We start from the raw sequence: 23,631 nt of genomic DNA, 5'->3' as shown, positions 1-23,631 counted from the left end.
GTTCTTGTACATAACACAACTGTGAAAACGATATCTATATATGCTGCACTCATAGCTCTTTTATAAAAAAGTATGTAAATGATAAAAAGTATGTAAATGATAAAAAACACTCTGTACATAGCAATTATGTAACACTACGATATCTAGATAATTAATTTTCTTTATAGGTATTAGTGACAATACGCGTTCGAGCACAGCCAGCTTTGTGGCGAGAATCAGTGCAACAGATAAGCGTGTTGTCAGGCGGAGAAAAGGTTATTGCAGGCATTATTCTGACGGGCGTCGCGTGCTGAAGAAAATAAATGATCTAGCGGGTGATTAATAACCTCATTATTAGGTGACAGGCAACCTTTATGCGGATAGCAGGATGTAAGCACCCTATTCACTAACGACAAATTATTAGCTGATACCTTTACAGAGACTGTCAATGCAAGTTCTGCGTGCGAACCTCTCCTTGTGTCCATCGTGCGTGAGTTACGTAAAAAGCTTGAAAATCACCATGGGGATTCATCAGCTCTGAACACGAGGGAATTAAGACTGGTGAACAAACAGTAACAACAGAAGAAACGTTACATTATTTCTCGCCCAGCTTCAGAAATGCAGTATAGCCGGGCACTCAGGTTGTCACGATGTAACACTATTCGTGTATAGGTTTGCCAACTCCTGCTGATAGTGCTGTGTAACACCGAGCACCAGGAAACACGCCAACATGCATCTTCGTGAACTGAAATATTTTCGGCGCCAAATTGTAACAAGAAGAGAGGACGTCTGTTCAAGGGTACTGCAAAACGTTTAATGGATATGAAGATGGCGGAAGAATCTCAAGTCACGAGATCCGTGCCATGATTTTACGCGATATGATGTCATCTTTCTGTACACTCCCACCCCTGAATAGACGATGTCGATGAAGCAGATGAGAGACCCTAGCAATTAATCTTCGTCTGCCTCTAACTTGTGTAGCAGTTGAATTGGTCTACAGATAACTTTGCCCCCGATATCCTGACCTGGCAAGATCGGATGCGGCCATCGGCGCTCTCTCTTGTACTTTCAACGCGGCCAAGGGGCCAAGACACCCGAGGCGCGTTCTCCTTGGCTATGAGAACGATGTCTCCTGTCTTGACGCTGCACGATGAAAGTGGCCTGCGTATGTTCGCGGATCTTAGGCACAGGATATACTCCTTGGTAGTCCAAAACGACTCTATCAAGCGCTCGCGGTACTTCCATCGTCGCCTCAGCTGGTTTGACGTCGAACGCAACTCGACTGCAGGCTCGTAGGGAAGGGCTGTAATACGTTTACGAACCAGGAAATGCCCAGGCGTGAGCACGGAGAGATTGTCTGGATCCTCGGAAACATAAGTCAAGGGCCGTGAATTCAGAACGGCTTCCACCTCCATGACAACAGTGGCAAGCTCGCTGTACGTTAGGGTGCTTTTTCCCAGTATCTTCCGTAGACACACCTTGGCGCTTTTTATTAGGCGTTCCCAAAAGCCTCCCCACCAGGCAGCGCGCTCAACGATAAACTTCCAGCTGATCCGATGTACCGTAAGGAACCCGTTCACACCTGGATCCTGCGACAGCTGGCCAACGGAAAGTTCACTGGACACACGCTTGAAGGTGCGGAAATTATCAGAGTATACTGTTCCTGGCACACCTCGCCTCGATACAAATCTCTTGAAGGCCTTCAAAAAGTCTTCGGCAGTCATAGATTCTGTGACCTCTAAATGAACTGCCCTAGTTACGGCGCAAGTGAAGATGAGGATGTAACACGTTCTTGAAACATTGCTCTCTCCATAGGGTGGTCTGTAAAAGAGTGGCCCAGAATAATCGATTCCTGTCACATCAGATGGCGCTGCAGCTGATATTCGGTCCCGAGGCAGGGGACCAGCAATCTCAGTACACGCGCGGGCTTTCGCTCGCCGGCAGACGCGACAGCCGTGCACCACCCTCTTAACCACTTGCCGTCCTCGAATGACCCAGTAGGCCTCCCGTAGGTCAGTCAGTGTTCCTTGAACGCCAGCGTGCAACAACCGTAAGTGAGTCTGCCTGATAACCATGGCTGTGATAGGGTGGTCCGAGGGCAAGACTATAGGATGCTTGACTGCATCAGGAAAGACACCGTACTGGAGACGTCCTTCCATGCGGAGGATCCCTTCGTCGTCGCGAGGCGTTCAAACAAGGAGGCGTTCCGAAGAGAAGTGTGGGTGGTAGGCCGCAATCCAAAAGACTCACGTTAAGCATTTCTAATCCAATAGTGCTCTGCTGCATTGGCTTACTGCATTGGCTCTGAACTTGGCATACCCCTGTCCTTGAGGGAAGGGCTCCTGCTGTTGTGGACAAACCGTAGCACCCATGACGTAACCCGGAGCAGTCTGGAGAACGAGCTGTACTTTCGTACTTGCAGGATGGGCTTGTTGAATACTGTCATCACTGCGAGAACGTCGGGGGTCTTAGCCTCCGAGTACACATCTCCTGGAGCATTGGCTGTAGAGCGCCAACCTGGCGGCCAGGATTCAGGACTGCACAGCCAACTCGGGCCATTCCACCAACACGTAGTGTCCAGAAGGCGTCGGCATGACACACCCCTCGTCAAAAGGTCGGCAGGATTGTCGGGACCAGAACAGTGTCTCCATTGGCGGGTTTGCGTAGAAGATTGAATCTCAGCAACGCGGTTCCGTACAAAAGGTTTCCACGCCGAGGGAGATCCGTGGATCCAATGCAAAGCAACATCGGAGTCTGTCCACAAGATGTCTTCCACATCTAAAAGGAATAACGTCTGCCGGACAAACTTAAGCAGTCGTGAGGCTAGAACGGCGCCCATCAACTCGAGGCGCGGGAGGGACATTGCTTTCACCGGGGCGACTCTGGTTTTGGCCAGCAAAAGACATGCTTCCAATAGGCCTTGGGCACGTTGAGAAACCAAGTAAACCCACTCTCCAAGGTCAAAAATAAAGTTGTTGTTGTTGTTGTTAATCTTGGGCCATGCGGCAGCCATCATCGGGCAGGCTAGCTGCGGAACGTCAGGGAATATCGTCGAGACCGCTTTTAGTCGTTGGATTGGTACCAAGACCACTTTTCCAGTCTTCGAGGCATCCAGACTTTCGACGGCGTTCACTAGTACTCCAGGCCTCCTGCAGACTGTTGACCTCTACCGGTACAAGTTGTGTACCATCTACGCCAGCTTAATCTTCTCTCTTACTGGTATTAAACCTCTTATGATCGATCATGAGTCTTCTTCTTGGTCACCTAACCCTACAACGTGGTGCAAAACATGGTGCATACGAGGCAACTTACAAACGTTATTGGTCGTAACGACGATAACGGAGAGGACTGCATTCACGCTTCTCCTACAAAACAACCATGGCAAGCCATTTCAGAACTTGGCGATATTGACAGCGAGTTTAGAGTTGGACGAGCTCGCACAAGAGTACCCCAGGAAACGCACCCCAAACACCCCCTGTGGTGAAAAGCCGGCGATGAGGCAGCTACAATTAAAAATTGGACACCAGAGCACGAAGATTGCACACAGATGAGGAGGGAAGTATCAACGAAAGGGCAAGAAAAATTAGCACAACATCGTGACAGCTCACATAATTGATGGGGACTTTGGACTAAGGAAGCCCGAAGGACCGCCTCGACGTTGCACCTGCACTCTTCCTTCTCGTCGATTCTACAATTAATGAGATCTCCTGCTCCTCCACCACCTGTTGTCAAATAGTTGCGTTAGCAGATCTTCACGCGAGCATCCTTTAGGAAACTTAAGGGGGGAGGGGGTGGGGGGGAGTCGCAAAGGAAAACATGCAGTTTTATAGTAGACCGTTGGTTGCGTCACCATGAAGTTGTTGTACCTATCGGAACCAATGTTAATGTGTGTGACAATGCGTTAGCGACTGCTGGCTCTCTTTCTCTGGTGACATGGACGGTTGCATTGCTGGATAATCCATTTCTCTGTAGGGTACAAAAACAGTTTTCTTTTTAAATCTCATGATAAAATCATGATGTGCATAAGATAAAAAATGCATAAAATCTCATGATGCAAGTCTCATGATGGGGTTCATGCATTTGCAATTTTGCATACATCGTTTGCAATCGATGCTGAGAGGACATGTTGCTTTGAAGCGGAGGAGGAGACATCTGTTTACTTACAGAAAGATGGCGGAGTGTGACACCCACCAGGGGTCCGCTGCTCTACGTGTTCGGAGCGTGTCCATGACGTGAAAATAAAAAGGATGACCGACAGAACACAACAAACATACGTACGCACATAAAACAGAACACACGTGAACAAGATTCTAGGATGCTGATGTGCATATCCCAGTGTTGAGGTAACCAATCTATTCACATTCTTGATAGCAACGCAGGTCAATGCTGGGCTCTCTTGAGCAGTGGCAGAGCGCTGCTTATGCGATTGGTTCGTGAATGTCACTTTGCCAGGAACACATGGTCTTAGGGGTTGGTTGCCCAGGTTCACAAGGATGTTCTCAAGCTTTGATTGGGGGACTGTATATGATTATCTGTAGGGCGACCCTGATGGCGCCGCACATGGGTCACTCCGTGGAGGCCCAGCTAGAAATCCGTACAAGCTATACGAACCCGATCGGACAAACCATTATCTGCTTGTCAGGGAGGGCGTACGTGCACGCGGTTCTTGTCGTAGCGGTTTCCATTGAGCAACCACAGCAACACCATTTTCGTACCGCATGTCTCTCCTTGTCTCAGCTACCATACATGGCTATACGTCCTCCCATACAAACGATAGCGGTATATCCGACTGTGTTCATATCTCGTCGCATCCCACATCCCACAGCCCACAGCTCGCGCATTGCAACGTACGCAAGTATGATTTGGGTTGTAGAAGATTATGTGTATTATTATGCTGTACATTGACGCCAAGGTGTTTAGGATCGATTGGAAACTTGTCTTGCGGTCACAGGAAACAACGACGAGAATGATGATGATGGGAATGTGATGTTTCATTGCTAGATCTGCGGTATCCGTCCCTATTACATGTGGAACATTACAACAGTGAGGTGGTAATGAAGTTGATATACCGTTTGTGTGCGCGTAGGCACAGAGAGGACGAGAGAGATACACATAACATGTGAGGCACATGAGACACACGTCACGGAACTATAAGCCGTGTATAAAGAGTTGATGGCTACCGACAACTACACTTCAGGTTCAGAAGCAAGGTCCCTGTACTGAAGTGTCACAACTAAGCGTACAAGGGCTCCACAGATTTCACCCATCATGTCATAGCAAGAACTTGACGTAGCGAAAACGTGGAGCCAAAACACGAGAACACAGAACAGGGACCTGACGACACGAATGCTCCACTATCAACATTTTATTCAAGGAACACATTCAGGATATATCCCCTAGATAGATACCCTGAATGAAGTGTTCATAGTGTGTCGTCTTCGTCATTGTTTGTTCTTGTGTTTTGGCTCCAAGTTTTCGCTATGCCAAGTTCGTACCTACGGGCCTACCTTCCTGTTTTAGTTCATAGCAAGAAGTTGCTTGCAGAAACTGTTCGAGCCACGCAAATGAAAGAAAGACGTCTAACTTAAGGGAAGTTGAAAAGATCGTGAAGTATAGACATCGGACTTTATTTTAATACACTCAGCATATCCTTACAGGAGTTGTGAGCAGGAGGCAGTGCGAAACGTTGGCCGTGCGTGCAGCACACCTCTACAATATGTGGGCACAGTCTACATAAATTTGCACATAATCGTCTCCCACCTAGAGCGCGTAGATTTTGTGGTAGCGTTCGTGCAGTTTCTTTCCTTGTCATGTTTTTTTTAGCATCTATACGATTCCCTTCACAATAGCGGCACCAACAAAGAAAGACGACATAACCTCGATGGATTTTGTGCGTGCCTTATTCCTGCCTCACGCATATGAATTAGTTAACAGGTAGAAGGCGATGTTCTGCCCCTAAAGTTCAAGTCTGATGCGCTTTTCGCCTGTCCTTGTCATACCCAGCTGAACGTGAGACGGTGAAAAAGCCGGTATACCCGTCAGCACAATGGACAGTGGACTGCTGAACAGTGGACACGTCATGCTCTACAGGATTTTCCGCATAAAATTGTCACTGGCCTATATATAGCACAGGTAGAGGATATAACAGGACAGGAGAAAAATAAGTTGTATGCCATACTTTTGACTTGCAAGAGGATTTAGTTCGAATTAAAAACGAGTACAGACAAGCGGCTGAAATAGGGCTACCGGCAAGCCTTTATTTTATAATGTTGGTGATTGAGAAACGCCAATAATGTAAGAATGAACGAATAAAAAGGGAACAGAAAGAATATACTTTTCACTATACTTGCCACTACATCAAGTAGTGTCAGTAGGAAACTTCGTCGTAACTGCGCTTGAAGTTGATTCTCACGAACAGACACAGACGCAGAACAGCCCAGCCATGCGTAGTCGTTCGGCGCTCACTCCCGAAACTGCTCTCAATCCACTTATATTTCAAGCAACGCGTATTACTAGCGGAAGCCACACTAGTTTGCACACCTTTCAGCTACGCGTAGCTTAGTCGCTCATCCCGCAGATGAGTATAGCACTACAACATTAGTATGGCGAGCTATGTCACACCACACACCATTAGTGCCCGCGGAAACCAAACGTCCATTAATCTACGCGCTCTGTAGATTTAGCACGATCCTGTCTGTTCCGTGCCCTTAGCTGACGAAAGCCAGATGTCATTTTTCATCGTCCACAACCCGAGTTCCGAGGATACCGCCCCAGAGAATCTCTTGCCCCGAGGGCTGGAACTCCCTTCGCACATCCTCTTCACCTTAACTGCTGACCTACGACTCGGAAGTGATTCATTTATTCTCGCGTTTCCTCGAGCATATGCCATTTGGATAAAAGGAAGCCGCAAAACCGTACTAGCATTACTGTGTCATTGAATGCGTGGATGCAACGATATAGGAAACAACTAGGGTCATCGGCTTTGTCACGGTTTGTTCTGTTTACTGCACATGTTTTGTAATACGATGCCTTCACCAACACGATTAAATGATTCAGGTGAGAAGGTGAAGGAGAAACCACGTTCGTGTTGATTTCGCTATGAGGTTTGATAGATGCGTCTGCCCTTCGTTAAGACGCCCACAGCCGACCACAATTGCACCTGCTGAGTACACGGCAAGTGCGAATAAATGGGCAGTTACAAAATGGCAAAATATTGTGCCATGTGCGAAAGACGGAGGAGATATTGAAAAGTTCATGGCGGGACACAACACGAACTGGATACGGGGCTTGGTGTGTCCCTACGTCAGGGCCTCTACGCGACAAGGAATAGTCCGGTTTATATATAAGGACTCCGCTGGAGGAGTTCGGTAAAAGGATTCACTTGAAATTTAGTCGCGTTGCAATAGAGCCACACAGATCTAAAGTTTAAAATTGCAGCTGAACATTAGGATAATTCTATCGATAGCACGACCATTGCGTTTGTTTTTACAAGATTTGTCTGATGGTGACGTAACGTTCAAGAGACAAATCTTATTAGCAGCAGCCGCCCGATGAGGTAATTCTTGCGTGAGGTTTCACTCTATAAACTAGGTAGAAACTCGCTGCGGAGAGAAATCAGAAATGGATCTATGGTTATTCATTCTGTTTGCGCAGGCCCAGACTATGGAGTTCATTTACCAGCTATCCATACTGTGAACTATGGTTATTTACTTCAAAGCGTCTCGGTTTGATCTCCGTATTGTGCTGGTACCGCATCTATGCAAACGCAGTTTATTTGTTCATTCCTACTCTCATTTTGGCAATGTTTACCAATCATACCGTCGGCAACCGTACACGCTCTTTCATGGGAATAAAGGCAACTATTCACCCTTTATCTATTTATTACATTCAGCAATTGCGATTATTTGCCATTTGAGATACGGCGTCCGTTCCATAGTGTCAAGTGGCGTACAGGAAGTGTGTGACAATGTCTGCCTTTATGCTTTTATCGATGCTAAGCAGGTAGCATCGACCACTTAATTACGTTTAAACCAAACAATGCATCTTTCTTCCAGACGCTTCCTTCTTAGGTCATTGCTCAAAACGCGATGCATATGCATCGCAGCTTTGTGTTCATTCCGCCCCCCACCCCGATATAACGAAAGAAAAACAAAAGTGAGATACATGTAGGCAGAACCCAACGAAAAAAATAACCCATGAAGCAGGAACTTTGCGAGAAGAGAAAGAAGGCAGCTAAGTCTCCGTGCATGCACGACAAGCCAGGCAGCACTTTTTGCTTTTCCTTATGTTTCCCCGTCATCATATCAGCCGGTAAACACCTCCCATCGGTGCGGCTCCCCTCGTGCCTGACTGCTCCCCCTCCCCCCCTCTTTCCTTCGTCTCTCCTCCGCCCTGAGATGCAAGTTCCGTCAAATTTTAGCTCGACGTGATTGGAGGAGTTGTCAAGGAATGATTAATTTCTCCCCTTCTCGACTGGCTGCATGAGCGTGGAAAGAATCCGTGATGTGATGTGTGCTCCAGAGGCCGAAGCGAGGGTCCATAGGAGCGAGTTCCTCTCCTTGCTGCCTCCCAGGGGTCCTCGTCTGGTACTTTTGTTGCTGCAGTCGACCCGATAAAAAAATGGGTGTACATATTTTGTTTCCTATGATCATCCTATACGTGCTTGTTAAGCGAAATGGTATTCTAAAATTTTATGTTGATTTACGTATACTAGACAAGACGCGAATCGCAATTACCGCAGCCGTCACAATTGATGTCGGGACAGAGACACCATGCGGAATGGTGCATACGTGCATGAAAGAGGTTTGGACGAAAAATTCGCGAGCAGGTATTTCTTAGACTTCTCTAAAGGTGGCGTCTATAGATTTCGACTTACCATTTTTGGTATGCCGATGAATTCGTCGCTCAAAAAAGAAAAAGAAAAGAGAGAAGGAAAAGCAGACGGTCAACGTATTTAACTTTGTTGTGAACTTGTGGTCTAACGTTGGATGAATTCCTAACACGGTAACGTTTCAGTCGCGCATTATATTCTGTAAACCTTGCGTATGAGAAGCCTGCACGGGTAAATTCTGCGGACGTTTCTTTATTTTGCGATCAACATTGAACCACGGTTGTCGCGTCGCGTGGTGGCAACATGTCTGACGACGCCATCCGATAGAGCGCGTAGAGAAGAATAGTATCCCTATATAGGAAATGTGTGTCGACATAAACTGCACACGCAAACAAGTCAACTATATACAATTAGTTGAAGGGAAGCACGACGCAAGATGTGCACGCTTAAAAAAAAAAAAAGAAATCAAAAACTGTGTACGACATAAATGAGAACAACTGTTTATTTCGTTGTCTCTTTTTTGTCCAACTCAAATGACCGAAACAGGTGCACAGGTACAGGTCAGATATCACATGAACGCAACAGATCGGCACGCACATCATTCAGAAACGCAACAAGTCCTTCTCGGCAACACGTTCGCCGCGAAAAGTACATCGCTGCCATCTCCTTTTCTTTTTCTTCCATCTCTCTTGTTTTTTTTTTTTTTTTTACCTCTCGTCCAGGATAGACACACATAACACCGAACCCACAGCTGAAGACGGAAGAGGAATACAGGAAGGAGCTGACAGACAGAGGAGGAGCCCCAACAACGTTGCCATCTTTTATTTATCCCCTTGCACATGGACGGCGAGCATTGGTACACATCGCACAAGATGGAAGAGCGTGCCGGGCACAGCAGCGGCAGTGCATGGAGGCACTCTGAGATGGAACTCCAACTTCAGAGAAGTAATAAGAGCCCCATGCCATTAATCATAGCACTTCCCCCCTTTTTTATGCGTGTCAGTCTGGCTGCGTGCGCGGCCGCCGACGCCTATGGACCTCCCTTTTACCAATTCCGCTTTCGGAAACACGTCCCTGTGCTTGGGGTTCGGTTCCCGGAGTTAGCGACAAATACTGCCCACTGTTAAGCGTCCTCATGCGTATGCCCTGGCTGCGGAGCTCCGTATGCTGTGCACGCTTTTGGACGTGCCATGGGTATACGCTACAGGACAGTCTATGAGAAGCCCAAACAGGCGGTCAACAGATATTTGAATAAATAAACTGTTTTCGCAATGGTGTACCGATGGTCATTTATTCTTGGAGCTGACGATGATGTCGCATAGGTGTGTCGAAGGAAGCGAACGTAAACGAAACACTTTCGCAGCTTACTCCGCGTTGGCTGAAGTTGGACGTCTTCCATGTTACTGTGAACATGCTGCGCAGTAAAAAAAAAAAAAATTTATGGTAGCGCCCTGCGTTGTGGCAATGTTCTTTGTTTTATATTCTTTATCTCAATGGAATTACTGCGAACGATAACTCTACAAAATGCGCAATTGTACTAGACCCGTATTTATGTGGCTTACTTATAATTTCGGAGACAGAATTCAATAGAGAAGAAATTCCTGTGGCGGTTTCCCGCGTACATCATGAACCTATTATTTGAATTGCCGGACATATCTGAGTCCCCGGGAGGCTATACTATATGCAGCGAAGCCGTAACGAGGACATTGTGCAACTCTGTGCAAGTGCATGTGGAATACCATACGCCTGCTAATTTTCGTCCACAGGGTCTCTTCCCACAAAATTTTCAGATGAAGCCAACATTCCGCTTGCCACATTACACACCCTCACTACTCCCCTAACCTCCCTTCACGCATCTTCTAATACCTAAATCTGAAGAAAACAATGAACAGTTACTGACTCATTGAAGTTTAATGTGTTCCAGTCAATGCGACGACACAAATAAGGGCTATTGGAACAAGTGATTACCAATGGTGCTGCCAACAGTGGCATTAACGCTGGAATACATGCATATAGTCACAAGGACAATAAGTAATTCGAAAAGAGATAAGATCTCCAACTAAGGACTTATTCACTCACAAAACTACCAATCTAGAAATTAAATGGTCAATCCTCAGACGATGACCAAGGTCGCATTGGATACAATTCATTGTCAGAAAGAAAAAAAATAAGGGGGGGGGGGGGAACTGTCCAATTGGCTAGTTTGGTCGTCTGAGGCTCATTCCCTATCAAAAAAAAAAAAAAAGCTAGATGCTACAGCTTCTGTCGCAGTTATTAATGTGGGTGCCATATAGCAGCAGCATGTAATGAATTATGCAGCAAATAAAGTCTGGCTTCCTATAAGGCCTTTTGGTGTTCTTATGATATTTAACATTGTTTAGTCGTGTTTAGACGTTTATTTGATATTCAGGTAATATTCCTCCGCTTATTAATCGTATCTTCAAGTTTCTTCGGGAATCGGCCGCAAATCGCAGTTCGGATGGGACCCAAAGCAAGGGAAGAATCCCGCCCCGTCGACACGAACGAAACTTTCCAGGAACTTGGCGCAGGTTTGTTTCGTATTCACAAAAAAGAAAAAAGAAAGTGTGCGTCGAGGAAGGAAAATGGGAGAGGCGATGTAGAAAAGCAGCAGCCAGCGCGGTACAGAACCAATTAAGGCGGGGTTTTTGGCAGACGTCAGAAGCAGGCTGTTCCTCTGCCATGGGCGGTGTCGGCAATGATGCACGCGAGAAGGAGGGGCCTGGTTCGCTTTTACCTGGGACACATCATGAACAGAAATGGCTTCTCCAATTAAAGTGGCCCCAACAGGGCACGATATGCACAAAAACAGACATACGCATTCCCATATTCTCCAGGAACTGCGGTCGACCGCCGTGCTGAAGATTGTGGGGTTCATTTGAAGCATCGCGCTAGTGATTTCACAGGTTCTCGTCTTTAGCTCAGGAACACAAAGTTTGTATTAAATTCAGCGCGAGATAACACGGGCTTTGATAGATGTGAAGGTGTCATAATCAACAGGAATAACGTGACAATCCATTGCAGACCAATGGTTACACAAAAGTCACCGAGACCATGACGCATGGCGTGCAGTAGCATTGAGGTTCAAGCTTTCAATATTCATGAAATCGTCTCCGGTGCACTGGAAAAAGCTTCATGCCAGCATCTTGGGCTAAACCAGCTTACATGGGCTGCTTATTACCCAAGTGCATGTCATTCCATGCTACACGTCTTCTATTTACGACGACCCACGTAACAGCGCATCAGCATGGAACTGACCTATACCTTACTCGCATAAGCGTTCCAGAAATATGTAACTCCAGCAAATGCCCATAAGGCATGACGGTGCCAGGAACAACCTCAGCATGTTCGCCTGCCCGAAATAGGAACGTGACCCTACACACATTCACACGTTTGGAACCCTACAGGGATACAGGCATATTCTCGTTTAGGTAGTGGAGTAACAGTCATATTTCATGCGCTGAGGAAAGGTTGCCCATGTTCACTTTTAGAGCCAATTTCCACTAATGATGTTACGTAGGCCAATTGGGGACACAGCCATGGCACGCCTTCGATGCGTGGACGAGGTCGGTAATGTAACTGCCGACGGGAGCATGTACGCGCAGCTATAGAAGAATGTGTTCGCAATTAACTTGAACGCCTTTATATGCTACGACAGCTTCAAATGGGGGGTGCGCACGAAAAATGTACATTAGCCGCGGTCGTGCTTCTTTTACCGGATGCGTTCATAATAGAAGACCCAATATTAGAGTTTTCAACAGGACGTGACTCCGCTGGGGCTCAACATCGAGCAGTATTGGCTATTAGATGAGCCAGTTCATTTACAGCTTGTGACAATCTATCGGAAACGAATTTCGACTGCCTCGTTTTGTGCTCGAGTGCTTTGTACAGAAGACTTCAAGGAACGAAATGGAACGTGGGTGCTAAAAGGATGCATATGGCACGTACGATCTGGTATCTTTCTTTTTTTTTTTTCGTTTCAAAGACACGCAGAAAATGGTTTCTCTTTCTTCATCAAGCGGCTGATAGTTAAACGTGGATTGTCTTTGGAATTATTCAATCGCTGGCAAAACGACTAAATTCATTCTGTCGCTGGAGGATTTTGGTTACATTTCGGCGGTTTCTTTCTGAAACCTGCTCCACAGTTGATCACATCCTGAGGACGAAAATCACGAATTGCATGCAGTGAGCATGAAATAGAAGCAAATTAAGGGATTAAATAATTACCGACTATTACGTTGTAATTCTCACTCTTAGAAATGAATTTCACCGCATAGCACGCTCCTAGCCAACCATCATCTCGGATGATACCGTTATCTTCCCTGATTTGTTGAAAACGAGAGCCGTACACCTTTTTTGTTACAATTATGAGCAGCCTAAGTGTCACAGAAAGGCGTACCTCTCCCGCTTTCAACAAATCTGGGGGCTTAATCGCTTCATCGTCGTTACGGTCGTTACAAGCTAACGAGTGGCAGGAAATTCCAAAAGGCGGGTGGGAAATTTAAAAAGGTGGGCACGTGATAAAACACGTGCACGACAATCTTCGCGCGATACGTGAAGGCCGTGGTACACGTCACGCGCAATGTGTCACGTGCCCACCTTTTTAATTTCCCGCCACTCGTTAGCTTGTAACGACCGCAACGACGACGACGCGATTAAGCCCCCTGGGGCAGATAACGATATCATTCGAGATGATGGTTGGCTAGGAGCGTGCTATGCGGTGAAGTTCATTTTTAAGAGTGCTAGTTCCCTGTTACTGTGAGACTATAGCGGAAGAGATGTATGGTAACCATAATAAGCGAGAGACACGTTGATACCCGCCGACGAAATCGGCCGAGAGGCTTAATTTGGAACGATACGCGAGTGAAATACGATAACGTAATGTAAAATTGTGTGCCCAGAGCCTCGAGAATTATGCCCCCATTGCAATAGAAAGCAAACAAAACCCCTCGAAAAGGGAAGCAACCGTTGAAACCGTTCGAAAAGACCTAAGGGTAATTCACAGAGAGACATGATGATTCCCTCTCTATAGTTCCAGTAGTGCATGCTAGACATACTTAGGGCGCCTAAAGCCGCAAAAACACTGCCATTGCCAGACTACGACGACAAGGCAGCTCCTGCACTATTGCACATGTGAAACCATCGAATCTTACTTGTACAGAAGGCAACAAAATGGACGAAGCATCAAAGCAGGGCTTTTTCGGCCTTCGGGACCGACGGAGCCTCTTCATTTACTCATTTATTTACTCTTATTTTACTCATTTCCTAGCTCTCTATTTTAAAGTTCTTATCATATTTTCAAGACGAAATGCCCTGCTCAAACAATTAAGCCAATAAAAAAATGTATTTTATCGATGTAATAACACTCATGAGAAAGAGAAAATAAATTTGCATATTCGGATTATTTCATTCCATATCCAGATCCAACGCTGCAAATTAATCATCACATCAAATATCTATTCGCGTGAAAAAATAAATCATACAAAAAAAGAGAGAAAATATTACAGAGGTCACCTCATAACAAAGCTTACGCGCACAAATATAAGTCTCATTTTCACGCTAACCTCCGTAACGATCACTTTTCCTTGCCCATTCATATATCGTCGGTGAACAATGTGCCGTTATACATGATGGGTTGTTTGCAAGCCTCACTGTATACGCAACCTGCGAACGTGAGAAGGCGCCGCTAATGGTGTTGACCCCTCCAGTGGCTGGGAGAGGCTTGTCATCATCAAAGTTCCATTAATCTCGCAAGTCGCTTTTGACAGTTATAGATATACATATAACAACGAAAAGGTTTACCCCTCGAATGAGGTGGAACACACAAATTATATTCATTCAAGGAGGTTGGCAAATGGTCGCAAGCTTTTGTTTGTGGGGCGGCTTTTCTTGTATTGGCTTACTTAGCACATTGAGTTGTCTACACGGCAGATATATATTTTTTTAAATCCCGTGTTAGCACCGCGAAGCAACTGCGGCTATGAGCGGCGTACAGACGTGGACAGATGGAAAGAGGACAGCAGGAAGGAGTGGGGGACAGGGGGGTTATATGCGTCCTGGGCAGACTTCAGGGAAAACCGTGCCGACATTCGTCTGGAAAGTATTCGGAAAACCCAGGGAAAACCTCAGACAGCACAGCCGGTGACAGGATTCGAACCCGTGTCACTTTCCAGTTTCGCCGTGGAAAGCGATCATCCTAACCGCAATGCCACGGGAGCTGCACTATACGGCAGATGCTAGTTGAGTATGTCAAGACGAAAGGATGTCTTTGGCACTATATTAAGGTTCATTTCTGACCTTGTGATCCGGTACAGGGTGTCATTTTGTCTGGACCCGCATTATTTAGCCTGATGGAGTCAGTTTTTGGTATAGTTACTAGATCTCTTCGGTCCCTCGGGTTGAGATAGTACAGTATTTGACTGAACGCATGTATACTGTGAAACAGAGGACAACGAAGCCTGCCATCTTCCAGCGCCACATTCGGTGAAGGTGCGGCACTTCGGTCTCCGTATCGCCGGTTTCAAAATATGCCCAGGGATCGTACACTATATAGGAGCGCACTTCGGGCGCTACTTGTCCAGAGTTTTAAGATTCCAATGTACTATCAATGCTGCTTTTTACAGCCGTAGCTTTAAACGCGAAGGTTTCGGGAAATCGCTGTGGCTGTATCACAAAACCCTCCGCTTCTCTCTTCTTCTTCTCTGTCGGATACAAAGCATGTGCTTCTCGACTGCCATCTTTACACCTCTCAAAGAGCAGCTCCCTGCAGTGTCGCCTGCAATCGATCGCGGCCGCACCATTCACATTGGCAACCATCCTCGGCCTGGTCCATCAGATCGACCATTGAAAGCTATTGAGTACTTCCAGATTTTCCTCCGGGACACCGCTCTCCTCTCTACCCTATGATGTACCTGCGTACCTGTGTGCTGTGTGTTTTTGTGTGTTGTGTTTTTGCCTAGCGTTCTGTTGATGTCTCACTGACTCTACTGACTGTCGACCCCTATTGAGCGTCGTTCATCACCTCATCATCACGACACATCTCATCCTGCCCATTGTGCCTTGCGGTAGTGGACCGCATCTCATGTGGCGAATTTCCCCAATAATCATCATTAATTTATATGTCGTTCTTCTCTGTCTCCTTCTGTCTTCCCTCTGTTGACTGTGGTTTTCGGCGATGTAAAGTCCTTTAAAGTAATCCAAATCTAATAATATCAGCTTTGACATACTCAGAGATTGGTACGTTGTCCCGTAACATTTTTGTCCCGCTAATCCCGTACTCGTAATAATAACTCGTAATCCCGCTAATAAAACAGTACTCGTCACTCTAAAGTAGTTGTGCATATATCAGTGTCATATATAAAAGTGCCAACATCCACACACAACAGTTACCGATGAAATTAGTGTTACACAACCATAACCGTCCTGTAAGTTTTTTTTTTTTTTTTTGTCCCTTAAACTTTTGCGGTGTCGCCCTTCTTCCTGGCGGTGTAGACGAGCGGTGCTTATGGCTGCGGCGCAGTGTTCGTTTGCCAAGGTGATGACGCCATCATCTATTACACCGTGTCTTTGACGACGCCATGCCTATGAGAAGCAGCCTATGACATACTGTGCCGCTGTATAGAATGCACTCCCTTTTCCCAAGCTCAGACCCTCCTCTTAGTATAGCGAAATATAATCCTTCCTCCTGACTACTGGTCAGCCAGGAAGTCAGTAGGCATATTACCATAGAACGAAAAGCAAAGGCAGAGTCAAACAATACAATACGCTTATTACTTTTTGAATAGATAAAGAGGCGAGGAAAGGATTATCCGTAATCTCCAAGCCCGTTGTATTGACTTTGGACTATGATGGCAACGGCTTTAGGAAACGGCAGCTCACGCTGCGTAAACAGTTGGGGTGTCCCACACGGGCAGCCGGTTGCCGGGTCGAGTGAAAGGGCTATTTCTGCAGCGTCCGGAAAGGGGTGGCCATTGTAATGTTCACAGGGTGGCGAGGGAAGCATGTTGGACACAGCGCGCGGATGGACGGCAACACACAACACGTGTATAAAATACGATGTGTGTTCTCTTAGATCTCTCCAATGCACTTGTTATTTTCAAAATTAATACAACCTGATAATATTACGAGTAGCTTACCATCACATCAACACGAAAGGTTCGATTAGAGGGTGAAACACAGTTCTGAAGAAGTTTGCTCGTAAAATATACCAGCCTCTGCTCTTGAATAAGACTTTCGATATAACCATTTCCTGTCATATATCGTGTCATTTGTAACCCTTTAATGCAAACGCGTGGAATGCAAGTAACCCCACAGACTGCGCTGCGGTGACAACAATCGTTGCGCCGTTGTTATTACTCGAATAACTAGACAGGTTTGTCGACGTCCGTTACCCTCGACGAAACTCGTCAAGGCATCACCAAGCAGTCATGTCCTGCTGTCATTACCTCGACATAAGTCACTCCCGGCGCCCCATGTCCTGCTTTGAAACTGCTTGTATGCCTGTCTGGTGTGCCTTATGTGAAGCCTAGCCTTATGGGAATGAGGTTTGTTCGTTCATGCATTGTTCGCCAGCGTATTCTTCATGTCGTACACAGCCAGAGGAAAGGAGCACATACATATACGCCGGCTATGTTCGTCTGTCTGGTTCGTATTTGTCTTCCACTGCCGTGAGCTCTAAGACATCCTCACGGCATTGCAGTTCATGGGGGTGGAAAATTTTCGAGTCATTTATAGTGAAGCCAGGTTTGAACTGAAAGCCCCTGCGGTCGTGTTGGTATGCGTTGGGATTGCTCTCCTGGTGCACGCTACCATAAAGATCCCCACCCTTGTGCTGGAACAGACATGATTTGCTCCTATATAGTGGATACCTGGTCATACAGCACTCCTGGCAACTACAGACATGATGCAGCGGCGACAACGTGTCATTGTCTGGACGTTGAGAGTACTACGCTATAGCGCGGGTGCACTGTTAATGTTCATCACTGCGAACAGGAGAAGACGCCATGCGCATATGGCCATCGTTTTAGTGGAAAGGCAAGCAGGCTGCTGTTTTGCGGTATAGTCGCAACGGCACATCCTTTGTGGAGTGTGAATTGCTCTCCTGGACCGCAGGGACTGCTGCATTGCCTTGGGCTGAATGTCCCCTATACGGTGTCCAATTTGTGCACAACACCTGGAAGCATGTTCCCCAAATGCTCAGAGTGTGGTGTTGGGGAGAACGTCGAGCGCACAACAGCAACTCGTAACCTCGTGCATTTTCTCCGGGAAACGGATCTCGCGCAAAGACCCCACTACCGTACTTCCCATTCACGGTGCACTTCGGTCTCATCGGTTTCAATCATCCTGTATATATCGCACCTTCAATCGTCCACCTACATCTTTTTTAGTTATAGTCGTGACGATGCCCACTGTCGTGTGAACGGCAAGTCATATCCGACACTAATCCCCCCCCCCCCCCGCCCCCAGAGCGCAAGCTGGATACCTGTGGGAAGGGATATCGTTCATAGGCGTTCCCTGTTGTGATTACATATTTCAGATGACAGAAGATTCGGGACAGGTAGCAAGTTCGAAACCGACCCGGACTCAGCGGAACCAGCCTGTCCAGTGGAACTTTGCGGACTCCGTCGCTTGACAGCCTAGAACCGTCATAACTAGTTAGTGCAGTGCGATCAGACAAGGGCGGAGCCTAGAGCACTCGTTTGTCACGTATACTCAGGTTGGTTGGTTAGTTGGTTTAGTGCAAGAAAAAAAAAAAGAGAATGTGACGCTCATGAAGAGAGCCAGAAAGATGTAATAAAGTACATTAAATGATAATTAATGAATAAAAATGAAAGAAAATAGCAGTCTCGTGTCACGTACGTCCCATGGTTGTCACATTGAAGTCACAGTCACAGTACATCTTCACCAGCTTAGCGTCTGTAAAAAAAACTGCACGACTTGCATTGCAGTGCTTTGTCGGGGACCATGAACCCACAGGACCTTCGTTGTATCAAAAAGTAAGCTGTCCAATCGGGCTAAGGTCGCCAGGAGATGCCGCCCTGCTACTGATATCGTCGACAAGGATGATCTTTGATATGTGCAGTGTCCTCTACAGACCCACACATGCGGCAGTGGGAATTCTATACCTTCTTAAGCCTATGCAGTAATCGTCCACTGCAGGGCACATTAGAGGAATCCGGTGGAACAACGTGACAAACTTTTCAGAAATGATGGCGTTATGGTAACCGGTGAGATAATTCCACATGGTGGACGAGGGAGAACCGAACCTTGCCGGACAACCGTTGTTACTTAGCCAGTTGACGACACAGGACGGTCAGAATGCACCTTGCGTCACACTTGCCGTAGTAGATTTGCCGGGCAGGGCTTTGGTGATGTGCAGTGCTCGCTGCAGCGTCGGCTGCGTCGTGCCAAAGCATGGCGCAGTGGCCATCCACTGGAATAGCATGTCCATCCTGATCCTATTGATGATCCTATGATCATATTTTGATATAATTCTAGGATGTCCTTTATGAAAGCCTGGGCAATACAGATACAAGTTACGGCAGATGTGAGATACGCGAGAGCAGCTCGGGAGTTGCTCACTCTTCTTCTGAGTTAAGTTGAGTTGATAAGAAAAGAAAAAAGATTGAGAAATAGGCACTCATTACGAGAGCCGGCTACTCCAGATCATTTAGGAAAACAAAATTGGCTAATAGGAACAATGAGTGACAAAGACACACTTCTATTTCATCACATTCACATCAATTTCATCACTACTAAGCGGTCAGCCGTTGCACTGCCGTAGGAAGCCGCACTTTTTTCTCTTTTTTGAGAGAGTGATTGTCTTCCTTTATGCAAATTTTAGTTCGTTTCACTTTCCGGCATGAAAGCTCTCGCGACTGAACAAAGTGACAAAACATGCTTAAACGAGAGGCTCGATTGGATAAAAAAAAAGGAATAGTATCTCCAAAAGTGCGGAACCGTGGCTACTTCAGCTCACTTTATAAAACAAGGCTAAACGCAGTCTCACAGAGCATGAATGAAGCATATAGACACATCACTCATTAGCTATTTTTCTATACGGGGTATTTGCTGTAACGTGTCCAGAAATTATATTTAAAGCGAGCGATAAAAGAAAAGCAAGTGGTACTTTTCTGCTAGTTAAGTAAGAAACAGGTACTGCTTCACTAGTAGCACATGTTCCTTAGTCAAGTAGCTGAAAAGTAGCGCTCGTTTCTCTTATCGCTCGCATTAAATAAAAATTTCTGGACACGTTAGACCAAACATACTCAGCTGAACCGTCCAAGCTACAATCCGTATTCCACGCTAAAATAATACAAAAAAAGAAAAAGAAAACGGCTATCAATAACGACCTTCGATTTGTCACGTAACACAAGCTGGAATAGACATACACTGACGCGTTCCGATAGACACGTACAACTGATCGCGGCTATTTTTCGGCAATTCATCTTGTCGCTTCATCTGTTGTGATTCTTATTTTCTTTTAATCATCCCAACAGAAAAGAAAACGTCATCGGTAAAGAGCAGATTATATGTCTATCCATCTCTCCTTCCGCCCGAGACATCCATCCGTGTCCTACTCACGGGCCCAGCACCGTGGAAACGGCAGAGCAACAACATCCAACCAACCCCACCCTTGGAACCAGAACTGAAATCACCACGCTCCCTTTCAACGTGTCTTTCACATGCCCAATCCAGACGGTAATTCGGGGGCTGAAGCACGTGTACACGTATAGGTATAAAAGAAAATGGCTATGTCGAATCCGCAAAACCAGGAAACGGGCGAATTGTTCCCCGATCGACGCCTGGCCAAACTGTCGGCGTGGATCATTTGTTATTTTCAGCGATAGAGAGAAAGACGAATGATCGACTCCTGGACCTTGTTGTCAGCACCGCTTAGAGAAGCTTTAAAGTCGAATAAATCTTGTCATGGAATGACGCTTCGAGGTGTCTGCGTTCGCGCTTTCTGTCTGAGACAACCTGATCTGTAGTTGTCGTTTGTTGCGAAATTGACGCTTAACGTAAACGTTCGAGTTTGACTGAATATTACTGCTGATACATTCCGTGCTTTACTTGAGAGAGAGAGAGAGAGAAATACATGATGACGATGATATGGGGATGACTTGAGAACAGATAGGTAACGTTCACAGAAATAATACTGCCTTAGTTATTAGGGGGAAATGTGCAGGCCATATATAGTGCCGACCATATACACGCTGTTGCAGTTTTTGCAGCAGCTGATGCAGTTTTTTTTTTTAAATCGTGACCCTTTCGACACCCTCTGAAGTACTCCGTGTTTCTCAGAGTGTCGTATAAGGAGAGAGTACATTGTGCAGCGCGTTGAGGGCCATTGGCGTATTTTTCTACGGTCAGTTGAACTATTGTCTCATGAACTGAACTCATTCATTAGTTGAATTCCAGCGTGTTCATTCTTATGCCTCTTGGTCATCTTGTGGTTGCATTTGTATTCGGTTTTTCGAATCCCTCTTCCCTTCACGTGTTCTGGAGTATAGCATGTCCCGACTTTGTCGGGACTCATATCTCCATATCTTATATTTCGTTTGCAATTAATCAACCTGGGAAAAAATGAATTATTCCACTATATCAGGAACGACTTATCCAACGTTTCATTACTACGGCCGGACGTGAATGAATGAACACGTAAAAGACTGGTGTGGGACTGTATACATTTCTTTTCATGCCTAAAATTGGTATTTCATACCTCTGTGTACAGCTAAATCGATATTCGAAAGTTTAAAAACAGAAGTTTCTATACTCCACAGAAAAGCTTTCTGTATACACAAGCATTCCGATATGTACTAGAAATGCAAGGACTGTATGCGCTGTTACATGTTAGTTACATTTGCGGAACTGCAGTTATAGTTAGGTTTACGTGTGTATATCCTACGTTAGCTGTGAAAGTATTATAAAGTCACATCTAAATATACATAGTAACATGCACAGCACATTACAACTGTGTTCGTTTGCAACGCAGCTTCTTCAGTAGCTTGTATTCCTCAAACAACGGGGCAGTTGATTAGGATTCATGTAAAGGATATGTCACAAAATTTCACACGGAGAGGCATCACCAAAGGTGCAAACTTGAAAGGAAACTCTATCGTTGCTGACAGTTCGGCTAATGGTGGGTGCTGCGACAAAAGTAAAACGAGACGAAAAGTACACCTCTTACCCTTTTGTTCATCTTCTGCAAAACGGGTTCTGTATATGTGCTTTTGTACAGCAACTGCTACGCACACAACTTTTCGGACAATTTCCGTTTCTTCGTAACAGCCCTGTATTCAAAAAGAGCATAGCAGCGAATACATAGTGTAAAAAATATATAAATAGATAGTGTAAACAATCACAACCAATTTTTTCAGTCGAATTTTGCCTGATATGTGCACATACGAATGGTAAATTGTGCATATTTTTAGCAGTGTGACATTCTTGTAACGTTAGTTCGCACGTTATGGTGTTAGTTACAAGCAAAGTGTAACCTGAGAAGTTACTTGTGTACTTAGATAATTATGCTAAATAAAATATTCTGAACAGCAGCGAACGAATTAAAAAAAAAAAAAAACAGCTCGGATTCTAAAACACCTCCGGTGTGCATAGCTCTCTCCAGCATGCTGCACGTAACCATTGCATTCCTTCGCTTCTCTCCAGTCTCTTCTCTCTCTCTCTCATTCTTTGTTCCTCTTTTCTTGTGCCCACGAGAAAGTGTTCTGTTTTCCCCTTGTATCATTTTAACAACGTGCCATGTCTGCAGCGCACAGCATCACTTCAGCACAGGGAAGTCAACAGAGAATAATGCAAAGAAAGCGTTCGAAACACACCAATTATACGCGCGACAAGTCAAGAGCCGGGAGTTCAAGAATTCGCAGCTGTCTCTACAGACGCCCTCTAGCTGCGAACAATCTGTGGTCCAAAGCTAGGCCTGCGAGAATATTATATTTTTGCCCTAAATCTTCTTCTTGACACGTAGGGCTTTCGACATATCCGTCAGTATCACGTTCCTGAGGAGGGCCGCCAACGAAAAACAGGCCTCATTTCGTGAACGAACCGCGTGTACAGCCCGAAAAGAAAAATAAATAAATAACAAAAACAAACTTCCAAGAAAGCGCAAATTTGAAGGCATGGCATCTCGTTCCCAGCAGCGAACGCGGACGGGGCTCCTCCCCTGACGGGCCCAGGGAGCAGCCTCGGTGCCCGACCTGCCATCGATCAGCAGCCCGGTCCACCGGAAAACATCCTCGGGGAACGGCCCAATTGTCGCCCAGAAATCTGCCTTTCTATGCAAAGAATCGTGTATGCGGGCTGTACACCGAGACCAACGTGAATTGCTTTATGTCCTGCGGTATACATGGCGAGTATAATATCAGTCGCATACGGGGTTCTGCCAGTACAACGCACATATATACTGGCAACGAAGGCTCATTAGCTGAGATTTGCTTCCAGATTTCGAAATTCCCAGAGGCCTTGCCCTCACTTCCCTTTTTGCGGGACCGCTGGAGTTGCGTCAGTCAGATGTGTCGTCAGGATTTTCTGTCTACCTCGTGCGTCGTCTGCGTATTTACCCGAAACTCAGGGTCATGTCTTCGACAGTTACCCTATATGCACAATATTTCCTTCGACTTTGAGCAAACACTCTTTTTTTTCCCCAAGCTAAAGCAAGAAATAACGTTCTGAGGCGAGATATCTTTGACGGTTCCGGGAAACCTGGCCTGTGCAGTAACGGGAGACTCACCACAACCCCAAATCGAGAAGCCCGTTACACTGAGGGCCTCTCTTCACAATGCTGCGTG

General features: G+C 46.0%; 1 protein-coding gene across 1 annotated transcript; it reads right to left on the bottom strand.

The window, feature by feature from the left end:
• Window positions 1-947: 947 nt before the first annotated feature.
• On the bottom strand, window positions 948-2,138 carry LOC135385013 (uncharacterized). The gene has a single exon (XM_064614190.1). It carries the CDS (start codon window positions 2,136-2,138, stop codon window positions 948-950), a length of 1,191 nt encoding a protein of 396 aa, XP_064470260.1.
• Window positions 2,139-23,631: the final 21,493 nt, after the last annotated feature.

Source organism: Ornithodoros turicata, chromosome 2 (genome assembly GCF_037126465.1).
Source record: "Ornithodoros turicata isolate Travis chromosome 2, ASM3712646v1, whole genome shotgun sequence".
Lineage (NCBI taxonomy): Eukaryota > Metazoa > Arthropoda > Arachnida > Ixodida > Argasidae > Ornithodoros > Ornithodoros turicata.
The sequence above is the reverse complement of the archived record's forward strand: the minus strand, read 5'-3'. Positions and strand labels throughout refer to the sequence as shown.

Bases quoted from the DNA above. Each gene is read 5' to 3' on its own strand.
- LOC135385013 (XM_064614190.1), bottom strand. From the start codon at position 2,138: ATGGAAGGACGTCTCCAGTACGGTGTCTTTCCTGATGCAGTCAAGCAT.